Raw genomic sequence first — 23,047 nt, forward strand, 5'->3', positions numbered from 1 at the left:
TATGCCTGGTGGTGCCTCCTGCAGTTCTCATGGTGAACTGCAGCTCTGCATCATCTCCATCCTCACGTGTCAAAGAGCTGCAGGGAATTACCAACAAACCGGGGTCTGGCCTTTTCCTTTAAAAATAAAATATAGTACCTTTACCTTTTATTTGTTTTACAATTTTGAATTTACCAAAATGGCATCGGTGCAGATGAACAGTTTGCAAAACAAGATCACCAGTGATCGTGAAAAGTTTTTCAGTGTCACAACAATTCTAGATAAGCTGAAAAATGACAACTGATTAAATCCTAAATGTGATACCCACAGCTGACACTGAAGTGATCGAAATAGTTTTTAATGTATATCATTGTTTAAATAAGTTTACTTAAATAAACATTATTTAAAAATGTTTGACTTAATGCACTGTACTACTAAGTTGCATTCAACGATACTAATTGAATTTTTAAAAAAAGAATTAAAAAAAACTTAATTAATTTGATTTAAACTTGTATCGTTGTCTCACGTTTAAATGATTCCAGATGACAACATTCAGAAATATTTTTAAATTATATTTTTAATTTTTACTCGCAGGGTCCTGGAGTTTTTATTCTGAAGGTGCTGACCGGATATGTGTGTTTGTGTCGCTGGGTCGGTTCCTCCCTGCAGAGAGGAGGAGAGCGGAGGAGAGCGGAGTGAAGGTCACAGCAGGAGAATCCTCATCACCAATCATACCTCCGTTCAACAAACATTACATCGATGTTCGATCAGCTGCTCGGATTCATCAGCTGCACTCGGAGGAGAGCGTCATGATGTGAGACAGGAGAACTGAGATACAGCTGCTGCATCCCTGCCTGTCTCACTGCTGCTCGCCTGTCTGACTGATTGATTCTCCAGCAGAGCCCTCAGCTACTCCACCTGTCTCTCCGCTCCTTCACCTGTCTGTTCATTCTTCTCTGCCTGTCTTTCTCTCTGCCTCGCCGTCATGGGGAACCGGGGGATGGAGGACCTCATCCCGCTGGTGAACCGGCTTCAGGATGCCTTCGCCTCCATCGGCCAGAACTCGAGCCTCGACCTGCCGCAAATCGCGGTGGTGGGTGGGCAGAGCGCCGGGAAGAGCTCCGTGCTGGAGAACTTCGTGGGCAAGTAAGTCCACCTTTCTGTCTGTCTACCTCTCTGTCTGTCTTTCTGTTTGTGTGTCCAAACTGAGTCGGGCTCGACCGTCAATCCTGCGCTCCTGTAGGACAGTATGTCACAGGGAGCCGCCCGGCTGTCTGCAGGCCTGCTCACCAGTTCAAAAAATGTAACAGTCTCTTTCTTTATTTATGTAACAGAGCCTGTCAGATTGTGTTTATTTCCTTGCTGATAGTGATACTAATGCTAGTACCAAAATCTGAAATAGACAGAGAAGAAATGATCTGATAACAGTGCTTTTCTAAAGGTAGGCTAATTAAAGCCATAGATTTAACCAAATCCTTTTTGGTATTGAATTGGTTGTTTATGTGGTAGGCTACTTGGACATCCCTCTGGTTAAATCCTATGAAACATGAACAAATATGTAAGGTGAACAAATTCCATTGATCTCTTGATTATTTTCTAGTTTGACAGTCAGGCATGACTTAAATAATGACTAAAGTAAATCAGTCATTATAACAATGGAGTTATGGAGTAATTTTTTTTTTCTTTATCGCTGTGTGCTGAAGAAAATTGAGGAAACATTGGTTCTTGATTTGAGATTGCTTTGGTCAGTATGAAACAGGCTGAAAGTACTTCTGATCTGTCGCTTTATAAAGCAAACAACAAAAACACTTGCAGTAGTAGTTCTATACTGTAATTTGAAATGCCTAAATCTGCTGCCCCAGGGTAGGTGTCAGACATAGTGATACATTTGACTGTGTGGAGAAAGCAGCATAAAATATTTTGTTGGTAAGCACTATTTCACATGTATCGGAAAAGATCAGCAGAGAAATTAAAGGCAATGCTTTCTCCACAGGGTTTGCCAAAATTGACACAAACAAGAACTTTAATTTCTGGTTTCTTTTGTTTTGTAGAGGTGGTGACTCAGTGGATTTGGTTTCTGTTAAACACATTGTTAAAGTGAATAATTAAGGACCATGTTTCCCTGTATATGAAGCCATGCTTGCAGAAACAACAGTGGACAAACCCGTACTATGAAAACTTGAAAACTTGAATCTGTAAATACAGAGTGATGCCTAGCCTGTGTCTTTCTACTGTTCTGCATTTTTTAAACTGTACCTGTGTTTGTAACAGGTTGTCTTTCCCAAATCCAATCAGTTGCAATTAGCAGAAACGTATTGTGATGTTTTTTTCAGGTGTCTTGTTAGAAATCCTGCAGCAGCTTAATGAGCTTAAGTGGATCATCACAGTGATCATACCTGCATTACGTGCCAAATATTATACGTTTCTTAATACTTTAGAACTTGAATGATAGCTGAACTGTGATCCAGACTTAAGCTAGACTGTCAAGCTCTCTGTTTTTTTATTTTCAGGCTAAGTGGTCAGCTATGTGTAGGGGCTTGTTTATTCTGAAGAATGCATCTGACACTACTCAGGGCAAATACACAATACAAATACTATAATATATGTTAATGAAAACAGTAAATGATTTTCAAATCAGTCAATGTTACTCAGATATTTTTGTTGCAAAGATTAACATTATCTTTCAGAATATTCTCTATGGTTGTACAGTGGTTAGCCTGGCCTAACCGTAACCGTCTGTTTCATTCATTGATTGATATAAGACATGGAACTAAACACTGTGTCACTCAAAATGCCTATATCCTCAAGTGGACATTCAAGTAAAGAATTTTTGGCTTCAGAGCTAGACATTTGCCTCATGGACCAAAAACACATAGCTAAAAGAGAGGTGACATTGGACCTACATTTATCAGGTGGGCACAAACAGAACCCCACACAAATGATCCTTTTGTCTTCACAACTGCTGGATGAGGAAACAAGTTACTGTTTAATAACACAAACAGCATGTCAGATGCTGCGTTTACAGACTGCTTAAAACATTAGGTCAATAGTGTAAGCAGCTGAAAGCCATAGTTCCTGCGCCAAAACTAAAACATCAAGATGCCAGATCAATTGTAATGATTTGACTTTTCAAATTGGGCATACTAACCATATTTTTTCTTTTCAAATGGCACATCTTAAAAAATTAAAGGTCCAAGTGTTGAACCTTGAGGAACTCCAAAAGCAATACAAATGCTAAAATGTCAGCTTCTACTGCTTTTTAAGATGATAATATTTTATATAATGAGTTACAGGCTCCGAAAAACAAAAAAACAGAAGATCAATGAATGCTGGCCTTTATCAACCAAATTGGATCAAAAATCATTGTGCAAACATTGTGTAGTATTTTACTCATATATCATTAATTATTTTTGTCATGCAATACTGTGTAAGCTGAATTTTACCGAGTTATGCTATGCAGTCTCCCCTTCCTTTGTAAAATATCATCTATGTCATGATAGTATATGGAAATATTGCAATCCATAAACAATTAATAATTAACTATGTAAATAATAGATACATATATATGGCATAAATCTGAGGTCTATAGTTCAAGTCTTGCAGGAGACTGACGCCTGATTGGCTGAATATTTTTATCTTCTTTCTCAGCCTGAGGATGAGGAGGCTCTCACCCTCTCTGTATCTCTCCTCTTATTGGATACTGTTGGTCACATGACTCAGCAAGGCTGAAGCAGCATCGCATGACAATAACAGCGTGATGTGCGTAAATGTGTGTGAATGTGTAAGTGTGTATATGTTTGTGTATGTGTGTGCATGTAAGATGACTGCAGTTGAATCAGTGACTGCAGCCGGTACTACACACACACACTGAGGATGTCGTGACAACGTTCCTCCACGAGCTGCTCAGAAGGATTCACATCACATAAACTGCTCACATTATTTATATGTATCATAATGTAATTATATATATTTATCATACAGTATATATGATGTATACCTGTTTCAGAATATGTTTTTATCAGTTTTACATAAATAAATAGTAAGAATTTCACTTTAAGACAAATGTGTTCTCTTCTCCTCCATTCCCCTCTCCTCTCCTCTCCTCTTTCCTAATCCTTCCTCTGTACTCCTCCCTTCTCTCCTCCTCCTCCTCTTCTCTATTGCCCGCTCCTCCACCCTACCCCTCTCTCCTACCCTCTCCCATCTCCTTTTTCTCTACTACCGTTTTTGTCTATCCTCATTTCTTCTTTCACCTGCCCTCTCTCTTCTTATCCTGCCTTTGTACACCTCATCTCTTCTTCTTTCTTTCATCTTCTCTATCTTCCCTCCTACCTCCTACCCCTCCTACCTCCTTCTTAACTTTCTCTTACTCGTTTATGTCCTCCTTCTTTTTCTCCCCTCCTCTATTGGTCTTCTCTCTCCCTTTCTTTTAGGGACTTCCTCCCTCGTGGCTCTGGCATTGTTACTCGTCGCCCCCTGGTGCTGCAGCTCATCACCTGTGCTACAGGTATAAATATACACAAATGGACTGATGATATTCTGTTAACAGTGTTAACCTGATCATGTGACTGATTGGTGATCTCATTTTCTGCACTAACCGATCAGAATATGCAGAGTTCCTGCACTGTAAAGGGAAGAAGTTCATAGACTTTGATGAAGTTCGTCAGGAGATCGAAGCAGAAACTGATCGAGTCACTGGGGCAAACAAAGGAATCAGTCCGGTCCCCATAAACCTGCGAGTCTACTCACCACACGGTAAATAATCCATGCAGCTATCCATACAACTGACATTTGCCTCAGACATTAAGCTCAGAGTGGTATGTGGCGGTATGGTGTCTGAAAATCGTAATTGTTTCACAGAATTCCAATTACTGAGTGACTGAAAGACAATGAACAGGGAAAATCTGGAGGAATATCCAAATTAATTTAGACACAAATAACATATTTGATTACCCATTAGCTACCATTAGACAACAGCTAATGATGTTTGTAGATTTATCTACAGTGATTGTTGAGAAATCTATCAAGGTTCCATTCTGTCTCTGTTTTACTGCCACTTCTTTGTTTGTATCTGATCCTTGGAGTTCCACTGGGCTCAATTCTGGGTCCCCTTTTGGTCTTCTTTTACAAGTCTTTTTTAAAACTCTGATAAATTCTATGCTGATTAGATCACGTGTAGAGGATCCTAAACACCATCTTCATGCTGTACAACAAGGAAGTAAATTCCTAGGTAGCAATAAGTCTGTTTTAATATTAGTTAATTTGCTAACATAATTGGTAAATAAGAGATTTAAAACTTGAAATCTTTAGAGGTTGTCTGAATGTAGCTATTGGGTTATCAATTATGTTTTTTTTAAAATACTTGAAATATGGACGAATATCCCTCTGATATAAAGTTTATTGTCTTCTCAGTTAAAATCAAATGAGACACTTTGAATTTATCAGGCTAGTTAAAGTCCCCTATTTGAGTGCTGAGTTTGGTGAAAGTTCTTTGCAGAGAAGTTGAGCTCTGTGTATTTGTGTCCTCAGTGTTAAACCTGACTCTGGTGGATCTTCCCGGGATGACGAAGGTGCCGGTGGGGGACCAACCGGCGGACATTGAGCACCAGATCAGAGAAATGCTCATGCAGTTTGTCACAAAGGACAACTGCCTACTATTGGCTGTGTCCCCTGCCAACTCTGACCTCGCCAACTCTGATGCTCTGAAAATTGCCAAGGAGGTCGACCCGCAAGGTTAGAGTCCTCAACATGTTCATTTGCATTAACTAATTGCTTCATCTGTTAGTCATGCCTATAAAAATGCTAAATAAGAGAGGGGGGCTTTTAAATGTCAGTTCCCACGGCCTCTTTGTCTTGTCAGCTAGTTGATATAAGTATTCTGAATATGTGTATTCAGGTCTGAGGACCATTGGTGTGATCACCAAACTGGATCTGATGGATGAAGGAACCGACGCCAGAGACATTTTGGAGAACAAACTGCTGCCACTACGCAGAGGTATCAATCCATAAATTTTTATTTGTATAGCGGAAATTTATAACAAGTGTTATCTCGAGACAATTTACAAAAAACAGGTAAAATACCTTACTCTTAGTTATTTAATATTACAAAAGAGCAGGTAAAAAGACCACACTCGTTATGTTACAAAAAGCAGGTAAAAGACCTTACTTATTACTATATTACAAAGACCCAGCATTAATCATGAGCACAGCCCTTTGCAACATTTAGCAAAGTTACATTGGCAAAAACTTCATTTTAAGAGGCAGAAATCTTGGGCAAATCCAGGCTCATAACAAAACGGCTATCTACCGAAACTGTGCCGGGCTTGAAAATGGGATGGGGGAGATGGGATAAGATGCAGGATGAGGGATAGGGACCAGGGATCCTGAGTAACCTAAGGGAGCTCAGGAACGCCCAGGAAAACATGTGGTTAGTAACTGAGATTTACAGATAGCGACACGCTGTAATATGATGTGAATGCACAGAGAGAGAGGGAGAGATAAGAGCTCAAGGTGCCAGTTCCCCCAGTAGTCTAAGCCTATAGCAGCATAACTAGCTAACTAACTAACTATAAGATTTATCAAAAAGGAAAATATTAAGGCTATCTAGTCGAGTGTGTCTGCCTCCTGGACCCTGGCTTGTAGATGATTCCAGAGGACGGGGGGACTGATAACTGAAGGCTCTACCTCCCATAGTACATTTAGAGACCCAGGTACGAGCAGGCCTGCATTCTGGGAGTAATGTTCTCAAAGGCTAGTATGGCACTATTAACTCTTTAAGATAAAATGGTGCCTGATCATTTAGAGCCTTGTAATTGAGAGGAAGGATTTTAAATCCTCTTCTAGATTTTATCAGGAGCCAGTGCAGAGAAGCCAATACAGCAGAAATGTGATCCCTTTTCCTAGTTCTAGTCAGTACACGTGCTGCAGCGTTTTGGACTAGTTGAAGAGTCTTTAGAGACTTACCAGAGCACCCTGACAAAAGAGAATTACCATAATCCAATCTGGAGGTAACAAATGCATTAACTAATTTTTCTGCATCGTTTTGCAACAGGATATTCCTGATCTTAGATATATTACGAAGGTGAAAAAAGGGTGTCCTTGAAATTTGTTTAATGTGAGAGTTAAAGTACATATATTGATCAAATAGAACTCCTAGGGGTGCTGGTGGCACAGTGGTTAGTGCGCGCGCCCCATGTATGGAGGCTATAATCCTCAAAGCGGACGGTTCAAATCCAGCCTGTGGCTCCTTTCCCGCATGTCATTCCCTACTCTCTCTCCCTGTTTTCCAGCTATATCCACTGACCTTTCTCTACATTAAAGGCACAAGAAGCCCAAAAATAAATATTTTACCACTGCGCCACCAGCACCCCAATAACTTCAGTCTTGTCTGAGTTAAGTAGCAAAACATTTCTGGTCACCCAGGTCCTAATGTTCTAAAGGTACGCTTCTAGTTTACATAACTGAATTGTGCTGTCTGGCTACTGTGCTGAAAAGGTATCTAGGATTGTTTTGATTTTCATCGATTAGAGAGGAGCAATAGGCAGCTTGAGTGTGATGTATAGCCTTCATATATTCATTATGACTATCTTGCCAAAATAAACGAGATTCTTCTGTTTTGGTGGAGCGCCATATTCTTTTAAATGTAAAAGTTTGTTTTAGAGTACGGGTCTCTGAGTGGAGCTAGTCTCGAATCAAGAGTAACTCTCAGTGAATCCACAGCACTATCAACAAAGTCATCCAGCTGAGAGGGACTAAAGTTATTATAAGAGTTTTTAAATGGGTTAAGACATGGTACTGAATCAAAAGCAGCTGAAATAGCTTCCTTAAATTTAGCTACAGCACTATCTGATAAACTTCTAGAGAGCACATTTTTATTATGCTGAGTTAATTCTGGTAAGAAAAAGTCAAATGTTATTCGGAAATTATCTGATAGAAAAGGATTTTCTGGGAAAACTGTTAAGTTATTGATTTCAACGCCATAAGCTAGAACAAGGTCCAGGGTGTGGTTAAAACGATGAGTAGGTTTGTTTACACCCTGGGTGAAGCCAAAAGAATCTAATAATCACATGATAGCTGTGATAAGGCTATCATTATCAGCATCCATATGGATACTGAAGTCACCTACAACAATTATTTTATCAGTGCTAAGGACTACATTTGATAGAAATTCAGCAAATTCAGATAGAAATTCAGAATGTGGGTCAGGAGGACGGTGAACTGTTTCTGCATTGTCCTGCTGTTCTCCTCACCCGACACTGGCCCTGTGGCAGCGACTCCAGGCATTAGGAATATCAATAAAGACAAAATCATTCTTGTTGCTGATATTTTGTTTGCTATTGTGGGTCATATAGAGACATCAGTATTTATTAACCAGTTAAAAATCCCCAGAGAAGCTTTAAAGTCAGAAAAGATCTTGCTTGAACAAAGAACAAAACCTGCACTATGGTTGTGATTTAACTGCTGGAAACTACGAGTAATCTGGTGAAAAAAACTGAACTACATCAGCATTATAGTGATCAGAGATCAACACAAAGTAAGCGTGTAAAGGGAAAATTTGTGGGGGCCCAGGACTGAGCCCTCTGGAGCTCTACAGGTCAAATAAAAACAAATATCTTGCAGTTAAACAGAAAGAAACCTTACTGGCTATCAGTGATCGGTGTAGATCAATCAAAATATAACCAGAAACTATATTAAAGTGAAGATAGCATTGGACTCCCAGGTGTGCACACAGAGAAGATAACAGACTCTGACTTGTATCAGGTTACATCGGGGTGGTGAACCGCAGTCAGAAGGACATTGATGGGAGGAAAGACATCACAGCAGCTCTGCAGGCAGAGAGGAAGTTCTTCCTTTCGCACCCTTCATACCGACATCTGGCCGACCGCATGGGCACCGCCCACCTGCAGAAAGCCCTCAACCAGGTACACAGACGCACTCACACACTGGATTACTCTACATTTAAAGTGTACATCATTATCTTCAAGTGTGGGGTTCAGATAACTGTATGACAACTGTTCATCTAATAACTGAATACAACCAGCTAACATTAAACCAAAAAACCCATGTTGTATATCGCTGTTTGCTCATATTTTTCCCATGTGTGCTGTTTGAGTCAGAAATAGATAAGCAAGCCAGACTTGATAACTCACAGGGCTGTGGTACTTCCTCTATAACCATAGTAAAAAAGCTTTTCTCTGATACACCTAGCAACTGACCAACCATATCCGGGATACACTGCCAGCGTTACGCAGCAAATTGCAGGGTCAGCTGCTGGCCATTGAAAAGGAGGTGGAGGAGTACAAGAACTTCAGGCCAGATGACCCAGGACGCAAGACCAAGGCCCTGCTGCAGTCAGTACTCTGAATATGTATATATATGAATAAATACTAATATATGCTACTTACTACTTAATAAAACACACAACAAACATTGTTTATACACACTAAATACACAATAAATAAACCCCTACTGTAGTCCATACTTTTTATACAATCTGATACATACTAATACACAATTACAACAACAAAATGTGCACTCAAGCACGCAAAATATATAAAACTTTTACACTTAAGTACAGTAAATAAACCCACTTAACAACAGCTGTGTGTGTGTGTGTAAGGATGGTGCAACAATTTGCGGTGGACTTCGAGAAGCGCATTGAAGGATCTGGAGATCAGGTGGACACTTACGAGCTCTCCGGGGGAGCAAAGATCAACCGCATCTTCCATGAACGCTTCCCCTTCGAACTGGTCAAGGTAACACATATACACTGATATACACACACACAAACGCACACACGGCTAGGAGGAAAATGTAATTGTAAAATAACGGCTATCACAGCAACATTGACTGCATTACATTTATGCATGCTAGATCTCAGGTCTCACTAGCATGGATACATTTTGTGTGTGATTGTGCTTGCGCGTGTGTTTTTGTGTGCACAGTTGGAGAGTGACGAGAAGACTCTCCGAAAAGAGATCAGTTATGCTATCAAAAACATTCATGGAATTAGGTGAGTTTAAAGTTAAGGTGTGATCTATTGTGTACAGGTGTGTGTGTGTGTGTGCGTGTGCGTGTGTCTTTCTCACTTGTGCTTTCTGTTCAGGACGGGTCTGTTCACACCTGACATGGCGTTTGAGACGATCGTTAAGCGCCTGATTGCTCAAATCAAAGAGCCGTGTCAGAAATGTGTCGACATGGTGATCAATGAGCTCGTCAACACTGTGAGGCAGTGTACACTGAAGGTACAAATACCACTAATACTTGTACTTATACTTACTGTATATTAATACTACTAATACCACTATTAATATATCTTCATCACAACACAGTATTGACATTAAGGCAGTGTGTATAGATTGATGTCAGATATGAAGGATAACCGTATTGACAAGATTAAGTGATTGACCATAAAATGCCGGTCACACCTACCCATTTATACACTGATGGCTGACAAAATCTGATGTAGGATGGCACAGTGTCTGCAAGTCTGACAAGGTCTGTGGCAGCAACTTCAAAAGCCGGTCCAATCAGTGCACTCAAAGCAAGCCTGTAACTCCAGCTTTGACTCCTCTGTCCATTTCTTCACAGTCCTCACTACAGGCTTATCAGATTTTAATGTATGCTTTTAGGTCCGGATGAGATGAATCAGACAGTGATCAGAGAGTTCCAAAAGCTGCACGTGGAACTAATGGAGTAATTTAAAACTTAGTAGCAGTGATCCAATGTGTTAGTGTCTCTGGTGGGACACTTTAATGCTGTCTGTATTTGAGCAGTTAGTGGGCGAGGTCTGTGCTGTTAAAAACTCTAAGAACAAAGAGCAGTGAGCCTGGATGTTTGTTTCTCCTCTGTAATCTGGTTAGCCAGGGGTTGTAACGCCTCCATTACAAAGGCCTGAGGTATGATCAGACACTGACCAGAACAGACGAGGAGAACTCACGCGGTGAATAGAACGGCTTACAGTTCAGGTGAAAGGTCTCTAAATAAGGGCTGCACTACTTCTTAAGCACCAATCTTTGTTTATGTAGAAGCCGATTCCGCCTACCCCGTCTTCCGAGAAAGCCTTGTTACACGGTCCGCTCACAAAAGCTGGAAATCCCGTAGTTTCATGGCGTGTCCTGGATGTGTTCAATGAGCACAGTTTCCCTCTCCTTTCTGACTGATTCTTCTCTAGTTTTGTGTACCTCTAGTGTCCTGTCTGTCTTAAGTCGCTCACCTCTCCATGTTTCTATTCTTCAGTTGGCTCAGTACCCGATGCTCAGAGAGGAGATGGAGAGAATCGTCACTCAGCACATCAGAGACCGAGAGAGTCGCACCAAGGACCAGGTCTGTTTGCCCAAACCCTACCTGTCAACCTGAACAATCTGTAACATGATTCTATTTAAACCCAAAAGGATGTCTCAGAACTTGCCTGAGAGTCATCATGTTTTTTGCTTTCCTGTAGTCCCAAAGTATCCCAGTGATAGTGCATCCACGGGTCTGCTGCAAACAAGAGCTCTCTGCTTAATCAGTACATAAAAGTTTGACTAAATGGCAACCTAAAATAACAGACGTTGTGTCCTCATGAGGGTCAAAATAATTTTTGCTCGAGATCCAAATTTCAATCTGAGCAGATAAATAAGTCTTCAATCATTTTTAAAATCTAGAACAAGATTTAATTCATAGAAGTAACTGCTAGTACCCTGAAACAAAAGGATCTTATAATTTGAAATTATTACGGAGGTTGAAGGTACAGTTGTTGAAATAATGATAATTTCTCTTTGTCTGCCTCTCTGTCTTTTCTTTCTGTCTATCTGCTTTCAGGTGATGCTGATGATTGACATAGAGTTGTCCTACATCAACACAAACCATGACGACTTCATTGGCTTTGCAAAGTAAGAAACACACCAAAAACTATATATAGGAAATGACCGTAGATGACAATTTGACAATTTTGGTACCTTGAATTTGGCATTCAAGCCCTCTGTATATAATTACTTTTGACCTTACCTTATTCAGACAACATTGTGTATACTCAATGTCCTAACTGAGCTGTTGCTATTAAGGCATCCTGTTAATTATTGGTAGTTCAACAAAAATGACAATAACACATACACACACACACACACACACACACACACACACACACACACACACACACACACACACACACACACACACAAAACTGACTGACAGTGACTGACCTGTAATCCTGACATATACAAGCACAGGTAATCAGCAGTTTGGTAGACCATCTGATCTGAAAATAACAATCTCTCTGTCTTGCTGCTTGTGTGTGTGTGTGTGTGTCCTTGCGTGTGTGTGTGTGTGTGTGTGTGTGTGTGTGTGTGTGTGTGTGTGTGTGTGTGTGTGTGTGTGTGTGTGTGTGTGTGTGTGCGCTTGCGTGTGCGTGTTTGCGTGTGTTTGCGTGTGTGTGCGTGTGTGTGTGTCAGTGCCCAGCAGAAGAGCAATCAGGCGAGCAAGAAGAAAGCAGCAGGAAACCAGGTGAGTCTCAGAGGTAATTGTCTGAGACAATGACCTATGTAAAACAGGAAGATAATTTTTTTTAACAAGTGGGTCTTCCAACTCTTTCTTACCATCCCTTTCTCTGCTGCTGTTGCTGTGGCAACTAGGATGAGATCATGGTGAGTAGTCATTGGGTGTGTGTTTGTGTTTACACATAATAATTTCAGGACATGAAGCCGATTTATGCAGTGCAGCTAGTGGTGTCCGTCAAATGTATGTGGTGGTTTGAAATAATATGGTTTTCTACAATCTAAAATCCACTTGATCAATTGCTCTCTGATTATTGATTGATACATAATAAGTAAAGGGGATATGAAGAGATTATTTCTTAATTGTGTGTGTGTGTGTGTGTGTGTGTGTGTGTGTGTGTGTGTGTGTGTGTGTGTGTGTGTGTGTGTGTGTGTGTGTGTGTGTGTGTGTGTGTGTGTGTGTGTGTGTGTGTGTGTGTGTGTGTGTGTGTGTGTGTGTGTGTTTTTGTGTTTTTGTGTTTGTGCAGGTGATCCGGAAGGGCTGGCTGACCATCAACAACATTGGTATCATGAAGGGAGGAGCTAAAGACTACTGGTTTGTCTTGACTGCTGAGACACTGTCCTGGTACAAAGATGATGAGGTAACACACACACACACACACACACACACACACACACACATATATAGCTGCTATCGGAACACCTCTGCCTCCACGCTTGCTCCCCTAAATTCATTTTATCGTTCTATCCTCAGATTCATTACAGGTGACTGGTACTCCACTCATCACTGCATTTTATATGAAAAGTGGGCTGGGCACCTCTAATTGTAAGACGCAGCAGGCATTGGTTTTTATTAATTGGAAAAATGCCAACATATATTACTTCTTTATTTAACCATTCTCATAATCAACACATTCCAGTAATTGGCTGAAGCTTGAAGTTCCACTGGCGAAAAAAAACTGCCTAAAGCTTCTCTGTAGCATTCACATGGAAAACATTACAAATGACTTAAAAAATTCACACTTTGTTCCTATGGGTCTATCAAAAACTATGATAATGAATTACTCTGCTTTTGAATTTAAGTGTTTTTAATTGTGTTGTTTCCGTTCTTTGTAGTTATTGTTAACACCAATTATTTTGTGTTTGATGTTCTGTCAAATAAATGAATGACTTAAAGATGAGAGTTTTAGTGTCTACCTGTCTGAACACACCTTATGTTTGTTGTTGCCGCCCTGCAGGAGAAGGAGAAGAAGTACATGCTTCCTGTAGACAACCTGAAATTCAAAGACATAGAGAAGAGCTTCATGTCCAGCAAACACATCTTTGCCCTGTTCAGCACTGAGCACAGGTTTGTGTGTGTTTGTGTACTGTATGGGCATGTATCTTGTTCCTCACTTTTTCATCACAACACTGTACAAATAAATCAATCAGGGATGTGTCAGTCAGGTGATCGGTTATATTTATTGTAGTCAGCTGAATGACTGTCTAAGCAGAGAAATGTCAGGTTCAGATGGTGAAGAAACGAGAAATAAAAGATTTGAGTGATTACAGTTGTGTCTGGCTGTCCAGATTGATGTCATCAGAAGCTGTTATTGTTGCCTGTTAGAACTGTGTCCTCAACATCGTATCAAACAAATGGTCAATCTTTCAGGAATGTGTATAAAGATTACCGTCAGCTGGAGTTGGCCAGTGATTCTCAAGAGGAGGTGGACAGCTGGAAGGCTTCTTTTCTACGAGCTGGGGTGTACCCTGAACGCAGCGTGGTATACCTCATTACTACAGCTACATTAACACATTTTACAACACTGTCTAATACTATAATATTACCAAAGGTGTACTAAATTATTAATACATAATTACTACAGGGATACTGGACAATGAATACATTATTTATGCAGTTTTACTACAATATTATTCCATCACAACTATTATATAATTTCTTCTAAATTGTATTATTGCTGATGTAATACTATGTTATTATTGCTGGCTACAAACATTAGCATTGATCCATTATTATACTACCACAACATTCCTACATTAATAGTACTGTATCATCACATCATCAGTATTACTACTTCTTACCAAAATGCGTTTTGATTACTACATAACCACTACTCACCTTTTTGCTGAATTGCTACACCAATATTTTTTTGTCATTCCTGTGATGTTAGTATTTGATATTAGCTGTTAGCTATCTTCATTTATTTATTAATGATTTATTTCTTTTTTATCCTCCTTAAGGACAAAGACAAGGTGAGTTCCCTTTGTTTATACACAGACAGATGATGTGTGTCTTCCATACCATTCATATCAATGAGGCTGGACATGTATATTTATGTAAATGTGCTGTATAGGTCAATGTACAGTATATTTTTTCAGGTGAAGTTACGTGTTTTTAATCATTGGTGGCCATGTTTGTGTAGTCAGAGTCCGAGGAGTCAAGTGGAGATGGGCAAATCCACAGTATGGACCCTCAGCTGGAGCGACAGGTGGAGATCGTCAGGAACCTGGTGGACTCTTACCTGTCCATTATTCACCGCACTGTCAGGGACCTCATCCCTAAAGCCATCATGCACCTAATGGTCAACAATGTATGGGAAACGCACACGCACACGCACACACACAAAAGCACACACACACACACAGAAATTACATAACCAGTAATGTTACTGCCTTTTGTTCCTCAGACAAAGGAGTTTATCCATGCTGACCTGCTGGCTCAACTTTACTCCTGTGGAGACCAAAATAGCCTGATGGAAGAGTCCCAGGACCAGGTAAGGAGACAGAGATATACAGGTACACTAAGACAGAAATTTGTTAAAGTTAAAAAAAATAAAACAAAATTAAATGAATTCTCTCTCTGTCTGTCCGCCTGTCTGTGTTTCTCGCTCAGGCAATGCACCGTGATGAGATGCTAAGGATGTACCATGCTCTGCGCGAGGGCCTTAGCATCATCGGGGACATCAGCACTTCAACAATCACCACAACAATGCCACCTCCTGTGGATGACTCCTGGCTGCAGGTGACCGGGATGCCATCAGGACGCAGGTAATAGAGCGAGGGGTCAGCTGTTATGTAGATTGCTAATGAATAATCAGCGAACTGAACTGCTCTGCTTGATTCCCTGCAGGTCCCCCATGTCCAGTCCCACCCCCCAGCGCCGGGCCCCTCCTGGACCTCCTCGTCCAGGCGGTCGTGCTGCCCCATCTCGCCCCGCAGTGTCACCTGACCCTGGACCCGCACCCTCTGTGCCCTCCCGACCCAATAGAGCACCCCCACCTGGAGTCCCCAGGTAAAAACACACACTAAATTACAGACACTTAATTTATTGGTAACTATGAAAATGAAAAGCATCAGACTGTTGGTATTTCAGTGCAACTCTTGTTCTATGTGATACGTTCAAAATCCGTAAAAGACTGTTCCAGTGCATTTACCTCTGAATGTGTGAACCTGCTGGTTTGATCCTCTAAAGGCTCCTTTACATTCTGCCACAGCACTGATTGTGTGATTTGATTCAATTAGTTCTCACACTGTGTGAGCTGATTTTCATGCCATAAAGGAAACAGTGGCAGCAGCTGTTAGTCTAGTAAGTAATTGGTGTGTAATTTCCTTTACAAAGATTCAAATAATTTCAGGACAAATAGGTGCAAAAAATACACCAAATAAAGTGTTTGACACTCAAATTTGGACACAAATTTCCAGGGGAAGGACCCCAGGACTCCCCTACCACCCCTGAAAAACATGTATGTGGCCTCACCAAAGCTGAAGCCAAACAACACCTTTGTTACCAGCGTATCACCTTCCAAGGGCACAAGCAAAGTTTTGAGGCACAGCTCTCAGCAAGGCTTCAACCCCGCCACCCTCCTGTATTTTGAAACCTGAATGTGTGCCTTTATTTCAGAGATATTATAGGTACAGAACGTAAAAGGGCCAAATACAAAAACAAATGCTTAAAGACTTGTACCTGGAGCACATCAAAGACTTGCCTATTTTTAACATAAACAAATCCTCCAAACTTTGACCCCAAGCAACATGAAAAATCTCTCACGCTGGGTTAGTTATTCCTTATTCTCTAATGTGACCTGAATGCAGCATGAATTATGGTGTTCAGGTCAGTTTGGTTAACACTTTGCAGTGTCCACTTTGGTTTAATTCGCTTTTTACCAAACTGGACACCGAAGAGAAGTGATATTAAGACAAATGTGTTTTCTGGGTAGAGATTCTTCCTTGTTGGTGCTGTAGAACGAAACCTGCGATCCACAAACAACCTGCACAGACATGGAAAAGAAAGACTGGTCTGTCTTTCTTCCTCTCTCTGCTCATTCTTCTTCTCTTCATTGCCAAACGTATTCACTCCTTCATCTTTAAGCGCATCCTCTAAAGATTGAAGGATCAGTCCCTCATTTTGGGGAATCCGCAGTTTCATCTCTGTGAGTCCAGTACAGAAAGATGTCCAGGATGTTTTTAGCTTAGCCTAGAACAAAAAACAAAAAAAAATGATTTCCAAAATTGCTTCAGCTTCTGTTCATATTTCAATGCAACAGAAAGTTTAAAGAGCCAGGCTAGCAATTTACCTGTGCTTCAGTCGTTTATGCTAAGCTATGCTAACATTTCCTTGGACCATCTTTGTACTTCTGGTATGGGCAGAAGGTATCAATGTAGTAACAACACTGACATCATTTGTACATCGACCTGGAGGCTGTCTGTCTTTATACTTGTCTGTCTGTTTCTTTCATACTATCCATCTGGCTGTCTCTCTGCCTGTGTCCCCCTTATACCTGAAATTTCTACCTGTATCTCATACTGCCAACTGTTTCCATTAAAGTCATTCTAAGTGACTCTCTGCCGATATGTTTTTCTTACTGTCTATTTCTATTTCTCCATCTGCCTTTAATGGTTCTACCTTTCTAGCTGCATTCATGACAGTGTACCTGCTCGCTCGTCTGTCCATCCACCTGTCATTCTGACTGTTTTTCTACCTGTATGTCCATGTCTGACTGTCACTCTCTATCTGTCTGTCTGTCTGTCTGTCTGTCTGTTTGTGTGATCCTGTTCTAACAGTACCTTTTAGGGCTAAACAGGAAGCTCTCAGGCGTGTGAATGTCAGAGCAGGTGGCCAAGCCCTCTACCCCTCCCCCCTCATATTTACCATATGGTTATTTTTTCAGAATCTCTATCAGTGACCAGTGAGGAGTTCACCAATGGTACGTCAGCTGTCTGTGTGATGTCACTGTCTCACATAAACTCTGTTGTGTGTCCCATCGTTCAGTCAGATCGCTGTCCTCGCCATGTGACCCCGCCAACTCCCCAGCATCATAATTAGCTGTGTAATTGACAGCTCCATCGCCCTGTAACTGATTGTCTTTTTCTGTCTGTCTTTCTCTGTTTGTCTGTTGATTTCATTTTCATTTGTATTTTTTTGTGTTGCTCCAGTCGGAGGGCTCCTGCTTCTCCGTCCAGATCCTCCAGACCAGACTCTGACTCCTTCCTCTAAGCACACACACAAACACAATATTAACACTCGAGAAAAATACACTGACGCACACAGATCACATCAGATATTGGGATCCAGCTGGATCTAACATGTTTCATTTTCACAAATGTTTCATGTTGTGTCAGACATTCCAAACTCACAAAACAGCCATCCTCTTCAGGTTCTAACCAACTTCGATTGTTCTAGTTATTATCACTATGGCTTGTGATGAAGTTATAACTGATTACTATGGTTTCAACTAGGTCCTACCTGTACATACTGGTCCAACTGGTCTTTTCGAGTTCCGGCTGGTAGATACTATGTTCCACTTTTTCCAAATTATTTCTACGTGCTAGTTTCCACTGATGCCAGCTATTTGAGAAAGGTCCCTAGAGGTTCCAGCTGGTTGGGACATGTTTCTAGTTGTGCACGTTGGTTTTAGCAGCTATTTGTTGGTTCTTAAGGTTTTTTACCTGATCCAATAGCACCTGCTTGTTTGAGCGGATTCCAAATATTTCAGCCACTTGATCCAAATCATAACCCACTGGTTTAAATTGGTGCCCATTGCTTCTAGATGGTCCCAACACGTTTTGTTGGTTCATGCTGTAGGCAGGACCCTACATATTTGGATATCTATGGTTCTAAATTGACCGTACTTGGCTACCAGGTGCTAATATCAGCTTGTTCCGGCTTGTTCCAACTGGTTTCTACCTTTGTCAAAAACTCCTGCTTCGCTCATTTGGTTTCACGGGTTCTGAAACTAGTTAATTCCAAAATGTGTCTGCTGGTTCTAGCTTGTTCACTTGGGCTTTACCTGAATTAAACCAGTTCAAAATGCTTAAACGTAATTCTTAGTTGTTCCAACAAGTTCCTGCTTCCTCCAACTGTATCCAGCAAAGTCTTAATTGGTCCCAACTGGTTTCAGTGGGCTTTAAGTTGTATCAGTTAGTTCCAGCTGGTTCAAACAGGTTTTCACTTGTAAAACTTAGTTGCTGCTGGGCTCAACTAGGGCTGGTTCCATGGCTGCTACAGGTGTAACATGCAGTACATTTGTTTGCTCAGGTCACATTATCATTACACTTATCTGTTATATCAGTTAGACGGGCATTCCCAGTAGACAGAGGTTGTCAAGATCCTGCCTATTCTTGGACTTTCTTCACCAGGTATTTGACTCAGTGTATGTTAACCTTCTTGATGTTCATCTAATACACTTCTGACGGATGAAGATGGTCTAAGTTTGTCTGGTGTGAGGACTTTGGGGTCTGTTGGACAAAGAAAAGAGTCAACATCCAAATTCCAATTCTTATAAGCTGCCAAACTGAACCAACAAATCTACAGTCTTAAACACAGTTGTAAATCAGTGTCTAACTGTAGACACTACAGGACCTTCCATTATTGAGGCACACAGCTTTTAGTGTCTTCAGCATAGAGATGTAAATATTTGTTAAAATGAGATTATACGTCCTACTATACTACTGTACCTTATTCTAGTTTACCCTACTCCACTGTCCTACTTTGCTGTACCCTTTTATACAGTACAACGTTCTTTTGCACCCTACTCCTCTGAACTCTACTGTACACTATTATTTTGCATCTTATTGTACTGAACCCTCCTCCACACTAACCTACTTTACCCTTCTCTAAAATGACCCTCCTTTACTGCAACTTACTCAATCCTACCCTACAGTGCACTTCTCTACTGTACTCTATTCTTCTGTACCCTTGTCTAACACACCCTACCCCACTGGGTCCTAATCTACCTTACCCTACTCTTCTGTTCCCAACTGTACTACTCCACTCTTATCTACTCTACTGTATCCTCCTTTACTGCACCGGTGCACCCTACTTTACCATACTTTGCCCTACTTTACCTTACTCCCCTGTACCAAATTGTACTACTTGACTGTGACCTGCTCTTCTTTAACTTCCTTTACTGCACCATACTCTACCTTGCCTTACTTTACCTGACTCCCTTGTACCCAACTGTACACTATACACTAACCTACCTGTTTGTACTCTGTTGATCTGTAGTTTACTTCCCTGCTACTTCCCTATTCTATTCTGGCTATCTCTCCTCTGTGTTTCACTTGTTCCAACTAAACTTAACTGGTCTCTAATTGATCCCATAGTGGGATCTGAGTGGTCCTAACAGTAAATCAGTGGTGTTGTGTGATAAGTCATTGATCCTGAAACCCCCTTGCATGTTTTCTGGTGGTCATGTTTTATGCAGGTGTCTTCCTCCGACTGGTCTCCACATACTCTAAACTGGTTCCCACAGATACCAGCAGCATTATTTATTGATGGGTATGCCCTTTGACCCTTGAAACCCTCCTGTCTGTTTATTTACTGTCGTTCTCCTCTTTTCTTTTCTCTTTGTTCTGTTTGTTTTGTCATTTCCCCCAGTCGTCCAAATAAAGGTAGCCCTGCCCATGGAGAGAGCCCCCAGTCTTCTATTGAGGGTTAACCTGAACTGATTGTGTTTGTGTCTCTACTGAACTGTTCTACTGTTCTCTACTGATGCTGTGTTACTGTGACCCTTACTAGTAATAATGATTAAAAAAAAAAGATATATTTAATATCAGCACATTATGACTATATATCAAATGATAAGTAAAACACTACTGCAATATTGAGTTTATAGATAAGTTGTCCAGCTCTCTGTCTACTGTAAGGAGAGTGGGACAGGCCAGCTGCCGGTCTGTCAGCCTTCTAACACTGTCTGTCATATCACATCAATATGACGGTGACAGAAATATGGGATTTATCAGGGTTAAAACATACTGTAGAAGACTTCAGCAATGCTGTAGAAGTGAAGATCTCTCACTCCTCTTTGGATATTCCGGCTGCTCTGGGATCAGACACGACTTCAGTAAGCAAGCTAATAAGCAAGTTTGCTAGCTCCATCAACTCCTTGAATTGAATATATGTTGCTCTGATAATTATTTTCTTTCTCTCTTGTGTGAAGCCAACAAGAGAGTATTCTTATTTATGCAGAAATGTTTCTTTACAGTGTAAAGTTTACATGTTGTTTTTAATTATGTATTTTTTGATCTATTTATTGATTAATTTATTATCTGCATTTGTGATCAATATGACATTCTTTATGTGAGCTGTCATCTTGTTCATGAAATGTTTCCCACCAAATATATTTGGCATTGTTAGCTTTTATCAATCTTAACCAATGGTATGTGAATCTACTGTACTCGGTTCGATTCTTGTCCTCTAAATTGCATCACTACAATCTTGTTCTAACTGGTTCTAAATGATTCCAATTCTTTCTAATTGAGAGTAACTGGTTACGTCTGGCTCCTACTTCCAATTGGCTCTTACTGGTTCCAGCTTCTTGTAATTGGCGCCTGTTTGCTCAGACTGGTTCTGAAGTCAGACACAAATAGCCAACAAAAACATCCATTTAATATTCACAATGCGGATGTGTACATAACTCCACACTTGAGTCCAGTATTTCATGGTTAACTCCAGTTTAATTGTAACTACCAACCACATTTATTGGGCACTTTTAATTCAAAATGAGCATTGTCTCTGAACGTGATGCCCATTGAATCCAATGTTTTTTTTCCACTGGTTTCTTTCCTTGAAATGTTATATGTTCTAGATCAGAGCTTTATTTATACATATTTTTTATGGCTGCTAATGGAGGTTTGATGAATAACTTCAGGAGGTGAAAGTGTTGTAAAAGGAAATGTTGCAGACACGATCTGTCATGCAGGTTTGACAAGTCTTAATGTTCTTCAGAGACACACCAGCTGTTAGATTTTATCCATTGACTGTACGTGATGATTCGACTGAACAACAGTCTGTACAACTCTAATCTATAACTGCTGATGTATTTATTCAACCTGTGTATGTGTATAATGTTCATTATGTAGTGATTATGTCAAGTTAGCCGAGCTCTGAGCTGCGTTCAACACCACATGTGCTCTTCTGTGTTAGCGGAGCGTGTTAGTAGCTGTGAAGTGTCTTCTTGTATTTAGATTACTGTCAGCATGGTAGTTATACTCTGATTTAAAGTAGAAATGTTCCTGAATTTTTCGTAAGAAAAAAAGTTAAGTATTGCAAATGTTGCTGTGCAGCAGCGTGTTGCACGCAGCTCAGCCTCACACAAATATACACACACACACACACCTGTGATAGTGGACAGTTCACTCTGTATGATATTAATATAAATGTAATGTTTACAGAATATATGAAGATAATAATGAACCATATATATGTGAGGGACATAAATGTAGATCTATTCAACTGAAATATGCAGCGGCCGAGACTGTAGTGTATATGTGTGTAATAGTGTGTATGTGTGTGCGTGCAGTTTTGTTGTGTATCTTTAGTGTCATGTGATCAGGGCCAACAGAGAGATGTTAAATAAAGTTTGAGTGAATGAAGAAGACAGGTTTTTATTTCTTTGAATAAACTGACTACACTCACACTAAAATGTTTGATTAAAGACTTTCTAATCCAGCTGTGGCAGTGACTTATGAAGGGGTGGCCTGAAGTATGTGTGCACCCCACACAAATGAAAAGCATTTATTTATTTGACCTACATAACAACTTGCACATAAAAAAAATATAAATAAGAGATAATTATGGTATGTTTAAATTTAATTTGAATATATTGGTATTACTTTTAGAATGCCCCAGTCAGTTTTTCATCCAGCAGTGGTGAAACAGATACAGCTAAATGGTTATTCTTGAGGGAAATGAGCCTTTATAGTATAGCTCATTAAGGAGGATCTTTTTTTTGCTATTCACACGCTCAAATTGTTTTGCTCAGAGCTTCACAGAACTTATCCCTACAGACAAAGACCTTTCTCTTAAAGAACAAGCCAACAACAGCCATTACAACGCTATCCTTAAAGCCACCAGACTCCCCTGACAATTTCACCTTGCAGAACAAGAGAGTTACTGGTCTATACCTCTATCTGTACCTCTAGGTTATGTTTTGTCAAAGTAAAATGGCTTTTCTTGTCAATGGGGTCAGGTGGAAAGAGAGCAATGTAACAGCTGTGTCAGGTTAGACATTTTTTAAAAGAATGTTTCTCTTTCAGTGGTAGTTTTTATCGTACTTATTTTAAAGGAAATGTGATGATTAGGTAAAAGACTTAAG

At 40.4% G+C, this 23,047-nt stretch overlaps 1 protein-coding gene across 1 annotated transcript; it reads left to right on the forward strand.

Moving 5' to 3' along the window:
- The first annotated feature begins 622 nt into the window (after nt 1–622).
- Nucleotides 623–22,328, forward strand: LOC132974298 (dynamin-1-like). The gene is made up of 23 exons (XM_061038244.1): nt 623–1,125; nt 4,413–4,486; nt 4,585–4,734; nt 5,509–5,712; nt 5,876–5,974; nt 8,740–8,900; nt 9,187–9,329; nt 9,599–9,734; nt 9,924–9,991; nt 10,085–10,223; nt 11,218–11,304; nt 11,782–11,852; nt 12,411–12,462; nt 12,591–12,602; nt 12,980–13,093; nt 13,691–13,800; nt 14,104–14,215; nt 14,694–14,705; nt 14,876–15,043; nt 15,140–15,226; nt 15,346–15,500; nt 15,583–15,744; nt 20,329–22,328. The coding sequence occupies exons 1-23, from the start codon at nt 965–967 to the stop codon at nt 20,387–20,389; spliced, it is 2,538 nt and encodes an 845-aa protein (XP_060894227.1). The 5' UTR covers nt 623–964; the 3' UTR covers nt 20,390–22,328.
- The last annotated feature ends 719 nt before the right edge of the window (nt 22,329–23,047 follow it).

The sequence above is a fragment of the Labrus mixtus genome, chromosome 5 (genome assembly GCF_963584025.1).
Source record: "Labrus mixtus chromosome 5, fLabMix1.1, whole genome shotgun sequence".
NCBI lineage: Eukaryota > Metazoa > Chordata > Actinopteri > Labriformes > Labridae > Labrus > Labrus mixtus.